The sequence below is a fragment of the Centroberyx affinis genome, unplaced genomic scaffold (assembly GCF_046629955.1).
Source record: "Centroberyx affinis isolate AG114_WGS23_722 - 3 ecotype Tasmania unplaced genomic scaffold, CSIRO-AGI_Caff_v1 ptg003428l_1, whole genome shotgun sequence".
Lineage (NCBI taxonomy): Eukaryota > Metazoa > Chordata > Actinopteri > Beryciformes > Berycidae > Centroberyx > Centroberyx affinis.
The window spans coordinates 534,429-548,165 of NW_027281401.1; the positions used below are offsets into that span (position 1 = coordinate 534,429).

General features: G+C 42.7%; 2 protein-coding genes across 3 annotated transcripts in view; both read right to left on the reverse strand.

Annotated features, from left to right (window-relative positions):
* Positions 1-48: 48 nt before the first annotated feature.
* coa5 (cytochrome C oxidase assembly factor 5) lies at positions 49-2,461 on the reverse strand. The gene is made up of 3 exons (XM_071539233.1): positions 2,242-2,461; positions 1,436-1,519; positions 49-474 (listed from the first exon to the last, which is right to left on the reverse strand). Exons 1-3 carry the CDS (start codon positions 2,458-2,460, stop codon positions 433-435), a joined length of 345 nt encoding a protein of 114 aa, XP_071395334.1. The 5' UTR covers position 2,461; the 3' UTR covers positions 49-432.
* Positions 2,462-2,857: 396 nt separating this feature from the next.
* Positions 2,858-13,737, reverse strand: part of mgat4a (alpha-1,3-mannosyl-glycoprotein 4-beta-N-acetylglucosaminyltransferase A) — a 30,741-nt gene continuing 19,861 nt past the window's right edge. The window contains exons 7-16 of one of the 2 annotated variants that reach the window (XM_071539287.1): positions 11,162-11,237; positions 10,119-10,233; positions 9,274-9,404; positions 9,069-9,176; positions 8,817-8,891; positions 7,884-8,002; positions 6,630-6,708; positions 6,256-6,316; positions 5,725-5,837; positions 2,858-5,595 (exon numbers count right to left, since the gene is read on the reverse strand). In XM_071539287.1, the coding sequence (XP_071395388.1) occupies positions 5,569-5,595; positions 5,725-5,837; positions 6,256-6,316; positions 6,630-6,708; positions 7,884-8,002; positions 8,817-8,891; positions 9,069-9,176; positions 9,274-9,404; positions 10,119-10,233; positions 11,162-11,237 (904 nt within the window). In that variant the 3' untranslated portion in view covers positions 2,858-5,568. Of the gene's footprint in view, positions 5,596-5,724; positions 5,838-6,255; positions 6,317-6,629; positions 6,709-7,883; positions 8,003-8,816; positions 8,892-9,068; positions 9,177-9,273; positions 9,405-10,118; positions 10,294-11,161; positions 11,238-13,737 lie in introns of both variants that reach the window. The other variant, XM_071539286.1, reaches the window with a different exon arrangement.

Genomic DNA, 13,737 nt, shown 5'->3' on the forward strand with positions numbered 1-13,737 from the left:
TTCTTAAAAGTTTCATATAAATTGTATGTTCATATCTTTTTATTGTATACAAGTGTTTATTTTCCATAATATGGCACACGCACCCAATCATCCATAATAACACAATACATTAAAATGTTTGCAAGAATTCAAGAAGCACGATGCTCCTGCATGTCAGAGCTCCAGTGTTTGCTCATTACTGGGCATGTTGGCAAATTAAGGAGCCAGTAATCCCTTCACACTGTTAGTCTGTCGTTTTTAAAGATTTGGTAGTCCCAAGTCATTTACTACTAGGTGAGAAACACGTCCTTCAAACGAGCATGTCCAGCTGCACACATACGGGCCTGTGAACGGGGCCCTCTGGATTAAATTAAACTATTATTTACAAGTGCTCATCCAGTATTCACTCAGCCACATGGCAGCATCAGCATTCAACTGTCCCACACTGGTTCCTCAATATCCCTTCCTTCCTCTGAACCGTGACCGCGTGTCCAGCTGTAAATAGAAGTTAACCATAGGTCAGTTTATGCGGGACTTCTTAAAACTGAGTTCAATGATCTTTATAGAATGCAAAATCAGATTGGAATTACAGTTTTAATTTGGATGGAATAAACCCTGTTTGTAACATTTTGATGATTCTTAGTAATATTGACTTGTGCAGCAGTAGAAACTGCTGCACAAGTCAATATTACACTTATTTATAAATGGGTTATGTAAGGTAGGTTTTTATCAAGGTTTTCATAATGTGTTTATGAAACCTTGGAAATTCAAAGATAATAGAGGGGAAGCACATAAATGATATGGCTATTTTGGTATCTGGTAAGAGACATTCACTCAGAACAGGGAAAACTGCAATTTACACAACCTACTCTAAACTGAAATCAGCTTCTTGCAAACAGCCTCATTAATCACAAAATACATTGTTAATAGCTGTTGATCAGTTTGTATAAAACACCAACAAAACTATTGTTAGAGGTGTTATTTTCTGTTTGTCTCAGACTGTTAATTGCATTCTGTCATACTAATGTGAGTACATCACAAAATTCAAAGCTGATTCACTGTTTCACATTCATTTCACTTTGACAAAAATGAACACTGACTAGTCTGTCTTCAATAGCCAACAAGAAGAAACATTCTCAGAAAGCTCTACCTGTGAAGTTATATGGCTCTGGTCATTTTGGGGAAACTCAGCTTGCATGTACATTAGCAGGGATCAAAATTTGACTGCTGATTGAAACCTCACTAAATTTGAGAAAAGAAAAAGAAAAGACAATTCATGCCCCACTCAGTGTCCTGTGCCAGTTTAAATGGAATACACCCTGTTTTGTACCCATGCAGATCAGTCGATCATCATGGTGACACTGTCCTCATTTCCCTCTCTCCCTTTGGTGCCTGATAGGCCAGTTTCTAGTTGTACTGAATCCATCAGAGTGCCATGCAATTACCATTGACTTACCATTGACCTCTTGCACTCAAAGAACGATGTCTGCAGGGCTTTGCAGTGGCCTTCCTTTAAACACTCACTGGGCATTTTCCCCTCCTGAAAAAATTGAAAGGCAAATTAGAAATGGACTGGAGTCTATCCCAGCGTGCATTGAGAGAAGGGGATGAGAAGGGGTAGCTGCAGGTAATTAGATGGGGGTGTTGTGGGGGCCTTGGACAAGTCGCCAGTCCGTCACAGAGCTCGAGGAGGAACTAATCTGTGAAATTACACTGGCTGGATCCCAAAGTTTTTTCACTACTCCTCTTTTCCTCCCCTCCTTTACTACCACTACTCACTGAAAAGACTTCCTGGGGAGGATACACCTGTGCATCCTCTGCCAAGGGAGACTTGATGAAATTGATATTTTGATGAAGGTGATTTTCGAAAATATCAACTTTTAGTATTGGTACACAGCTGCTTGCTGCCGCCTTCTACTCAAGTGGTGCTTGGAGAATTTTATGAGAGCCGAATTGAATAGCGTCTCCCAATGATTCAGAAAAGTTGTTGAGTCATATTTAAATGGTATGCACCTTGGCTGATAGGCAAGGCAACATTAAACTGCCAGGTTTATGAATGAAATTTGGCGTATCGTTCTCTCTAGGTACCTGGAGGGGGCAAGGCATATTCTCCACGGGGGTCAGTTATTGTTATCATGGATGTCAACGTTACTGGGAGAGGCTGTAAACTAAAAACAGGTTTGATGTGATAGTTACCGTTATGGAAACTTGTAGCCTGACAGATATAGGACTGAGACTGTCTGACATGAGACGTTAACTCACCTTTACAACGCAGTCGTGCTGAAGGAGACATGCCTTGAAGTCCTCTCTAATACCAGCGCAAGCCCTGGTATCTTCCTCTTTGTCCTCGTAGTATTTCGGCATTGTGCAGAATCCACTTTTACACAAATGTTGCGTTACTTGTACAATCACAAATGCAAGAGTTGGCTTACTAGCAGTAGTGACACCGAAGAGGTTGTTGTGAAAGCAACCGGCCACCATGTTTCGGGAACAGCATGATGGGAAAACGGAAGTACCTGACGCAAACAATGCATTCTGGGAAGGTCTGTAGTATTTTTCATGTCAGACATTATGTGGTATGTCAGGACCGCTTTCAGATGCTTAATGCTTTGAAAATAATATGGAAGAGCCATTATTCTGTAAAATAAATCAATAAAAAAGCTAATAGGTTAAAAAATGTGTAAACTAGATTTTCTTGTTATAGTATTTGCAATGTTTGCAGCCAGGTGGCACCAAAACAACACCAAGGAGTGAGAAATTAGAATTACTTTGCAGCACTTTCATAGCCGTTTTGAAATGAAACGGTCTGATGAAGCAGATGGAGCGGTAATGTGAATAGAACCAAAGCATAACACAGAAATGGGCATGATTTGTATCAACTTTTTTCATTTATTTCAAAGATGTCCATGAAAACCCATGTCAAAATCATCAGAGGCAGACATACACATATGTACGTGATGAAGGCACATGAACTGATGGGTGTGTGGGGTTGTCAGGCAAGGGCAGAGTTCCTTTCTTTTCTGTCTCCTATCTATTATCCAGACATACAGCAGGGGATCTCAGGGATCACACAACTGCTGGTGTTGCTTTTTTGTGCATTCAGCCTCAAGTTGTGCATGAATGCGGGACAAGGACCAGATGCCGATCTAATGAAACGTACTGAAAGTGTCTTTCCCCTTCCAAACAACCTGTTCCACCCTCAAGTGGCTTGCTCTCATCTTCTCCCAATTCCAGCAACAAAAACAATTTGATGAAGAGGCAGAGAGGGAGCCACCTCAGACTGTTAAATACAGCTCTAGCATGGATGGTTTGATCAGGGGGTGGAGGCTGCTCTGACCAAATTAGACATTATTGTTTATTAATAAAGTACAAATAATACTTGTGCATCTACACACACGAGATTAGCAACAACAAAAAAAGACTTTTCCATTTCCAAATCAACCCTATAGCAAATGCTCCAACAAAAGGCACTTCCATTAGCCCCCTGAATTAACCATTAACATGTAAGATGAGAATGAACTTCAACTTAAAAATAGATTCCCCTCCAAACATGGCTGCACAACAAACATGTTTTCATGTAAAACAGTTTCATTAAACTATGAAGTGAAGCAATGAGAGAAAGAGAGAGAGAGCGCAAGAGATGGATGACGCTCATTGCTTTTCTATATATTTACAATCGTACTATATATCCCCATGGTCAAATCTGCCTACCAAGTAGCACTCTGTGAAGTGAAATGGCACATTTAAATAAAAAGAAAAAAAAAGGTACAGTAGTCATAATATCCTGTCCAATCATAACCAGATATCTGGTTGGACAAAATAAATCGTTACATGAACTAGGAGGAGTCATTGAAAGTGAGAGTATCTACTATGGGGAGATGGCAAATTAAAAGTACAATAATAGATGTGATGTTAACAAAAAAAGATGTGGGGGAAAAACAGTGCAAACCATGCTGTTTCACATGGTGATCTGATACAATTAACCCTCCTGCTTACTGACACATATTCAAACTGTAACACTTCCTCCATACCTCAGAATGACACAGCTGTTATTCCTGACTTATCACATCACCAACTGGACAGAAAAGGTGTTTAATGTCATGTGGATAATATTGTCACTGATTATTACTAATCTGAGCCAATGAGGTGAAGGCAGAAGTGGGAGGGAACAGATTGGAATAATGGCAATTTCAAAGGACCTGGATGTAAGGCACATTTTTCCAATTTTGGAACAGAGTGATCCACAGCTACTTCAATAGAATTCATTCACAACTCTCTTACCATTTTGTTGTAGCGTTGGAAATAAATCATTTTAGTTACGTTTGGCTTGAAGAGATAGGAAACCGGTACAGCAGCTAGAACCGAGCTACCTGCACCAAAACAAATGCCGAGTAGCTGTAAAAATAAAAATAAAAAGTACAATAGCAGTTTTGGGAAAAAAACAAAAACAAAAACAAAAAACAAAACCCCACACAAACAAAACAGACTCTTAACTAGCATAAACATCTCTTAATAGAATAAAAAATATATTTTCTACCTCTTGTACAAATTAAAGATTTATTTCAAATAAATTAAATCACCTTCATAGATCGTCATAGTTGTAATAATATATCAATATAACAATATATCCCTTCAGGAAAATGACACCAAGGCAATGTCTGATTGGTTTACTATAAATGGACACTGAGGTCATACACACACCCTGCCAGACAGGGGGTGAAATAGATATGGTTTCATTCTATTTGTTCTTTTCTTGGTGGATTGGGATAGTTACCAAGGAATCTGGCCTGGGGTCAACTGTGTCAGCAACTGGCTACAGTCAGGAGTTGGGAACAGTAAGCTCATCCTGAGCCTGTTTTTCAGGACAAGTGGAGTATTCTTCATGGGCAAGTTGGACAATGACCAAGGAGTGAGGAACAACATTTCTGTTTGTCAGTATCGGCCTGGTGTTGAGCTAAAGCTCCTACATCTCTGTAGAGAACAGAGAGCAACTGGCCATTAGTGATGACAACATTCTTCATCATCGAGGGGCTTTGCTGTGGCGCTAGTGACAGTGCAATGCCCCAGCTTGCCCAAAGGTGGCAGCATAGAGCAACAAAGAGGAGTTTAGGCAGCATGTACAACACCAGTGGCCAGGTGACTGGTTCTCCTCAGATGTGACGATTTGTCCCCATTCATCCATGTGTCTTTTGATTGTGTTCAAAGCTGCTGACCAACACAAACAGTCACTTCGCAAGCCAGGGCTGGAAACAGGTTTCTTCAGACACTCTGCTGTTGTTCTTTTTATAGTAGTATTCACATTCACACAAATGAATTAAGAGCACAAGAGTGAGGGAGAGATGCAGAAAGAAAGGGAGTAATAGATGCAAGAGAAGCAAAATAACAAGGTGTAGCAGGAAGAGGACAGAAACACCATAGCCAGAGAGGAGAGAGAGAGAGATGGCATTCCTCAGACAAGCTCAGAAGAGCAACTCTAGTGGGCTCTGATGATGTCACTGCTGGTTGCTAGGCGCCAGAGTGCCTGCGTTAGCAGTCTAGGAGATTTTGGGACCCCAGGGGCCGTGATTGATGTGGCCCCCCCACAGTCAGTTAGCCCGCTATCCTCTTTATATGGATCTGTAGGGAGAGAGCAGAGCACCACATGCATTATTGGATAGGAACAAGGAGGTAGTATGTGACTGGACCAAGTGGTATTTGGCATATGATTGGACAGGAGATTACAGGTGCAGCGTGTGATTGGCTTACTTCGCTGACGATGGCCCACACAGCTGAGTCTTTGAGAACGGAGAGCCGCAGTGCCACTATAGGATTGAAGGCAGGATCTACAGCCCCTTCTGCCACACCCTTCTCAAACTGACCTGCACACATGCACCAACACACACACACACACACACAATGTACTGTACGTCATATTTACAAAGAACATCAAATTAGGAAAAAAAGCTAAGACACAAAAAGCACATTAGAAAAGATGTTGGGTGAAAAGAAGGGTGAAAATGGGGAGAGAGCGATGGCAGGAAGAGGAAACATCAGTTATAAAGAAGAAAAGAGGAAAATGTATTGCAGAGAGAAAGGCTGTGGTTAAGAACATCTGACAAGCTGTTTGCACACTGCCCATCAGTCTGAGGCAGAACCAGTGTGGGTGTGTAATCTGATCACAACGTTCCAGTGTGTCTTTGTGCACACGCACACACGAGTAGCTCATTTTCACACCCAGCTCAGGCTGGGTGTGAAAATGTAGCTGTATAGTTTTGAAGGAATGTCTGGTCCACTTACCGATTCTGTAAAAGCGGTCTTCAGTTCGCTTGTACTTCTCTTTGGTCTGTAGTCCAGTTTCCTAAAATGTGCACACAGTAACAGATGGACTTTAGAGAAAAACATAAGACACAAATGCCACAGAATTTTGATTTGAGCAGCAGCTGGACAGAGACCAGCTCCCGTGTCTACACTGGAAGCGTGTTAGAATGTCTCGCCTCTGGCAGAGCAAACGATTACAACAAGCTCATGCTCACATTGCTGTCAATAATCAATCATTACGCAACACACATATGAGTGACCGATCAATGACCTAATCCAATCCAATCAGAAACGGCTTTTTGCACATCACAGCAGAGAAGGGTGGGAGACTATCTTCAGTTGGGTTTCCCTACCGAGAAGGGCAGTATTTCCACCGTGGTGTTCTCTATCCGGTCCCCCGGGTGCTCCTGGTTCCCACTGCGGAACAGGAACCTGCCAATCAAACCACACAAGTTCATTTAAATTCACATCCATGGGAAACGCCATGAATATACATTCTCACACTTTGCCCCCATGCAAACAGCCACACACAGATACACACAGTCCATCACAGTACCTCCGGAGGACAGGTGTTTAGCACCGCTACCTGTCTGTCTTTATAGCTTGTTAGCATTATAAAGTAAGCAATTCTTATCATTTTATATGATGAAGACTGCTGAATATTATAAAAGATCACAGACAGGCTGACGACAACGCCAAAGTTCACCCGCCATCTAAATATCGGAAATTTGGATGGGAATCTACAACTGGTAGATGAGTGCTCTTCTTAGCTTCACTTCTCCGTGTGTATCTATTATGCACAAGTATTTACTTCTAGTAAACATTAAAAACAAGAAAACAGGGAGCAAGAAACAGGAAGATAAAGTGAACAGACAGGAGGAGTGAGAGAGAAAATAAAGAAAGCTATCTCTACTGACCAACTGCTGATGAGACGTTGGCTCTTATCAGTAGAGTAAGAGAGACCCAGCCAGTGTAATTGGTGTCACTCAAGAGCAGAGACAAAGCACTTAAAGTCAGAAACTGGAGCGCCAGATGGTGAATAAGTGTGAGTGAGTGGGTGAGTGGCTGAGTGACAGGCAGACTGAGTGAACAAACTACAATTACTAGTCTCGACCGCTCTCTCGCTGTCCCCACAGTGTCTTTATGAGAGCGGGGGGATACAATCATCAGTCTCTAAAATGCTTCTCCACACGAGCAAATATTAACATCTTCTCCTCTTCAGCTCTACCCCAGTCCAAGCCCGCCCTTCTTCCTCTGAGTCTCTCTATCGGCTCCCTTTATACTCACTGCTTCCTCCTTCTCTCCTCCGGCTCTGCAGAGAGTAGGAGGCTGGCCTGTGAATGCTTATTTTAGAACTCTCTCATTAGCTCACCCTGATCCCCGGAGACACACACACACACACACACACACACTAGAGCTAACCCTGAATCACTGAAAGGGAAGAGAAAAGAAAGACTTTGCATGTGCCTGTGTGTGCGTCCCTGTTAAATGTCAACATACATGTTTGGCAATACCTTCCACTCTATTATATTATTTGCATGTAAATGATGTGTCAGCATGCACACAAACATATATGGCACTTAGACACAACCCTCCTCCCCACTTACTTCTCTATGCTAATAGGTCTGTCAAATTTGAAGAGGACGTAGTCTCCTGCAGTGGGAGTGATGGCCCAGAAGAAGTCCTCTCCTAGGTAAGTCTTCTCCAGCGTGTGGCCCTGGTACACCTGCACAACACACCACACATCTGTTTTGTCCCTCCTCCATCATTGATTTCTGTATATTGTTTTTAGGGATGCACTTGTATATTGGCAGACTATTGGTATCAGACAATATCAGCTTTAAAATCCAATATCAGTACCAGTCTGATATTTTTACTGCCGAGATTTGGCCAGCATTTTTGTGACAGACACACTTGGAGTGTGTCAGTTAATACAACTGTCAAATTAGCAACAGAACAAAACTAACATGGTCTTTTGTTCAATAACCACTTAATTATTTTAAGATAGCCATGTCTGAAAAGCTTAACCTGTTTTGCACCTGCATTTACACTACGACCTAAAATACATATCAGTATCAGCCTAAAAAAAACCAATTGTTTTTACTCTTGTGTTTTTGTCATAATTTAGGGCTCATTCCTTTCTATTTTTTCTTGTTATCACTAGTCCATACCCGGGGATGCGCGCGCCACAACTACGTGCAGACTTGCCAAAAATGTGCATAAACAGCGTAAATTTGGGAAAATGGAAAAATCTGCTTCGTCAGTCCCTGCCTATGCCAATGCTCAATGCCCATGTGCAGTTTCAGATTGATTGGCCAAACCATTGAGGAGCAAAATGGATGCAGACAGACAGACAGACAGACAGAGTTTTCCTCATTTTATAGTAGGATAGATATTCTCATGAACTAGGCTGTCTTATGAAGGAAACATTTCTCAATGGGACTCCCTGTGTAAATAAAAGATATTCCCCTTTACATAATTGTACATTAAAGCTGCAGGGGAAATGTGTGTCATAGAAAATAAGTTTTCTTAACTGCTACCTTCATTGAAGTGGACACTTCAGCTGGTGGGTTGACATGCATCTTGTGGAGCAGTGGCTTCAGGAAGTCCTTGTCCTACATAAACAGAGAGGGGAAGTGAACAATTGTAGACAGGAGGTAGCCATAACACCACAAAATGTGAGGGGGAAGTGTGCTCACTCATATTTTTCTTGAAACAGAACTAGCGCAATAGGTATTTGGGAGGGGGGGGTGTCACTTGCAGAAAAACAACTGTGAGCAAGTGAGACTCACTGTGAGTTTTTGGATCTTTCCAGCAAGCGAGGAATGGAGTCCCACATGTTGAAACAGAGAGGGTCTAAACCGCACACGCAGGCTGGACTTCTGCCGTTCGCAGTGTTTCTGCAAAAGAGGAAAGAGAGGAACGATGAGAAACACCAAAGAAGAGCAACCCTTTCCCAAATACACCCACACTCGTACCCGCACAGTGTCCACATACCGCATCTTTCTCAGGATTGCACACTTTGACCCAGAGAATGTGATCTAGCAGCCAGTCAATGGGCTTCTCCTTGTAGAACATGAAGATGAACTCAACGATCAGGTTTAGGTCTGGGGCTTGGAACATCTTGCCTGTAGGACCGAGGGAATAAGGGGGTTTGTAGAGGTCCATTGATCCTGCACTGAGGCTCATTAACAACCAATTATTTGTAAAAGAGATTATTAAACCATGGAAAGGACTCAGAGCACTGCACTGAGTGCACTGCACTGCATTGCACTACCGCACTGTAGCTAAAATAGGGCACAATCAACTGGAATCAATACTACAAACGAGTGTCCTGCGAAAACCTTGTACCTCCTAAAAGCTGAGAAAGCCTAGTTGATTTTCCCCATTGACAACCATGCATTTTTCAGATCTTACAATAGATTATCAGTGGTTTGCTTGTACCACAAGATGTCAACTGTCAATTGCAGTATAAACCCTGTAAAAAATATCCACCTTAGAAGGTCATTTAACCTAGTATTTGAGTCTTAAAAATCTTGTTTTTCTTAAAATGGGGGAAAAATCTGCCAGTAGAATGAAATAATTTCACTTGTTTCAAGATTTTTGTGCTCTGCCATCTTTCAAGATGTTGACACTTAAGACACAAAAGTCGTGAAACAAGTGAAACTACTGGAAACAACTGGAATTAGAAAAAAAATATGAATAAGACAATGAATGGAATTTTTTTGTAGAATTAAAAGACAAAATCAGAGATACAAGGTTTCAAGCAGGATATCAACAAAATGATTCCACCAACAAATCAGGTGGGTGCTGACTTTGAGCAGGCGTTTTGTCTGCCGTACCGATGAAGCCCAGCTGAGAGAACTCCAGGATCATCCAGTCCTCTGACGAGAGCTGCAGGGCAAAGTTCTTCATGGTGGCAAAGTAGTTGGGCTTGGCCACGATGTCATCCTCCAACTGAAGGAGCAGAGGGATGAAGAGAAGGAAATGAGAGGGAGTATTGTACGAGTTGGGTGGCTGGATAGGAGAAGGGGAGAGAGAGAGAGAGAGAGAGAGAGAGAGAGAGAGAGAGAGAGAGAGAGAGAGAGAGAGAGAGAGAGAGAGAGAGAGAGAGAGAGAGAGAGAGAGAGAGAGAGAGAGAGAGAGAGAGAGAGAGAGAGAGAGAGAGGGAGGAGCAGGGGGAAAACTCATCAACAGTCACACAAGGACTCACACGTTCAAGGTAGCACTCTGAACTGAGCTAAGCTATGTTGCTGAGTGCCTATTACACGCTGAACTACTGTATAATAGCAGTAGATGTCAGATAGGCAATACCTCTTCCCTCCAAATGTGAGCAGAGAATGAAGATGGAGACATACACCCCGATGCATTAGAATCAATACAAAAGACAGACAGAAATGGGAGAGGAACAACACAGTTATGCTGGATTATGAATGGTTGGTGCTCCTTTCAGTTTAGTATTTCAGTCGTGCTAAGAGTAAACAAGTCATATAAACATACTCAAATTGGAAGCCCAGTTTAGCCAAAAAGACAGATAAGCGCTGTAGAAGTCTAAGAGGATTAGGCTGAGAGTAAGTGAAACTGGCTCTGCTCTGAAAAGACGTCACAACTTCCCAGCTCTGATGAAAGACTGTGCAACAACACACAACTCTCTTACAGTTTGGAATGACCCTTTTTGAAGTACTCAACATGTTATAATTGGGAGCGGCATGCTCCAAACTGAAAGCGCACTAGTGTTTCCCTAGAAACAAGCTGAAATACATGTGTGTGTGACTCTGTCCCCAGCCCTACTGAGATACATTCCAACAAGTTGCTATGGGAACAATAATAGAGTGATGGCATGAGTGTGTGTGTGTGTGTGTGTATATTTTTTACAGGGACATACCTGGACATAATAAACCCCTTTGCTGACCGCATACATCATGAGGAAGGAATAGTCCAGATTCTGCTTGGTCCGCCATCTAAACAAAGCAGAGATCACAGAATTATACACTCACTGAGCACTTTATTAGGAACACCTGTACACCTGCTTATTCATGCAATTATCCATTCAGACAATCATGTGGCAGCAGTGCAATGCATAAGATCATGCAGATACAGGTCAGAATGGGGAACAAATGTGATCTCAGTGACTTTGACTGTGGCATGGTTGTTGGTGCCAGACGGGCTGCTTTAAGTATTTCTGAAACTGCTGATCTCCTGGGATTTTCACGCACAACACTCTCTAGAGGTTATACAGAATGGTGCAAAAAACAAAAAACATCCAGTGAGCGGCAGTTCTGTGGACGGAAACGCCTTGTTGATGAGAGAGGTCAGAGGAGAATGGCCAGACTGGTTGGAGCTGACAGAAAGGCTTCAGTAACTCAGATAACCAGATAACTGTGGTGAGCAGAAAAGCATCTCAGAATGCCACACGTCCAACCTTGAGGTGGATGTCACTTTGGTAGCTGGTTGACACTGAGCTGAAAGCTGATACCTACCCAGTATTAGTAAGGTGTTACTAATTAAGTGCTCGGTGAATGTACATCTCCATTGTAACTATACACGCTCAATATAGATTCTTAAGTTATCCTCAGGTACATCGCAACTGTAGAAAGTATAGAGGACAAATTGCTTCAAACTTGAAGTTGTGCAAAAGCAGACACTCGCATATGTTCCACCAGCAGACTTTCTTTTGGGGTTTTTTAGAATTTCAAAACCTATTTTTGATCATACCCAGGACCGTCACCCTGGTTGTTTGATCTCTCTCCCTGTTGCAGTCTGACTCATGCTGTTAGCCGAGGGCCGCAGGTGTACATGCTGCTACCAGAGAGCAGGAGTGGGAAGTGGCACAGACAGATATTCACACGTACACACGCTCAAATACACACACACATACTCTAGACACACACATACTCTTACACACATACTCATATACTCTTAGACATGCACATGGACACCACAAATGCAAGTATATGGGCATGGATAGAAGTGCGTGCACACACACGCAGCCAGGTGGTTGTGTGTGTGAGAGGTCTGCAAGGGCCTGGAAATTGGACCGAGCCCACAACCCGGACCCGAAACTAAGCCCGACTGTAATGCAACATTTGAGGCCCAAACCGGCCCCTAAACCCGAAATCAAAAAGTTCCTATTTAAAAGGCATAGCCTAGTGGTCGGTGTGTTTTTTTGGCCATATTTTCTTTTCAGAAACAAAAATTTAAAAATTAAAAACTAATGGCGATTTGATTTTCATTTCAAAATCCACAAATTAAAAATGGAAATAGTTTTCCTGGTCATAAACGGCAGATACAACATTTATAAAGGACTCGATTTTCCCTTTATCCTTTGTAAAACAGAACATAAAGTCCCGTTTTGGGACTGTAGTCGCTGCTGTGCGTCTTTCAGCACCAGGAGAGCAGAGAGAGAGAGAGGGAGAGAGAGAGAGAGAGGGGAAGGCAGTGTTCAATTTAGTAGAATATTAGCCATAATTTTATTTCTGATAGAAAATATGTTTAAAGACCATTTTACGAATCCACCGTCCTGTCTGGAACTTTACTTTCCTATTCCTGAGTGCTATAAGATTAGTTCCACTCGTAGGAGCTTTCGCAGCACTCGGCAGAGGGAGGGGGGACTGTGTGCGTGCCCAGCCTGTGTTTGACACAGAGCTTCAGGAGAAAGCGAGGAGCAAAAAACATGTTGCTCTTTTCCACGCATGAAAAAACACAACCGAGCCCGACCCGACCCGAGCCTGACTTATTTATTTAAAAACCAAGCCCTACCCGGCCAATACCCGACATACAGTCACAGATCCCGTCGCGCTCGGGTCGGGTAGCAGACCTCTATTGTGTGGTACTGCAGTTTCAGCTGGGGGAGAATTTAATCAGAATGCAATGAGCCTTGTTTACCATTCAATCGGGAATGCGCGCACGCACACACACACACACACACACACACACACACACACACACACACACACACACATATATACAAATAAAAAAACTGTGTCCAAAATACAACAACACTTTTACACCATGGCCCATGTTGAACAAGACCGTAAGACTTCAGTTTATCCTCAGTAGCATCTGCGCTCGCAAACAAACACCCACACAAACATAACGCATAGGCCTTTGGGCCCGAACGCCATTATCTGAGTACATAAGTAGCCGACACAAACCGCACCATAAACAGATTTCTAATGAGGCCAGTTGTTAGCTGACTATACAGCAGATAACTACAGGGGAGAAGGAGCGAGAGACTACAGAGAGATAGAGGGTGCTGCTGCAGATGACCTTGATCTGACTTTGAGAAATGCCTGTGGAATACTAAGTACCCAGGCAGCCTACCTAAAAGCTCTCGCTCCATCTCTCCCTTTCTTCCTCCCTCCCTCCCTCCCTCTTTCCTCCTGACTCATCCTTCCATGTTTTTTTTCTGCAATCCTCATCACAGCTCTCCTGCATCTCATTTCTCTGAGGCCCGGCTTC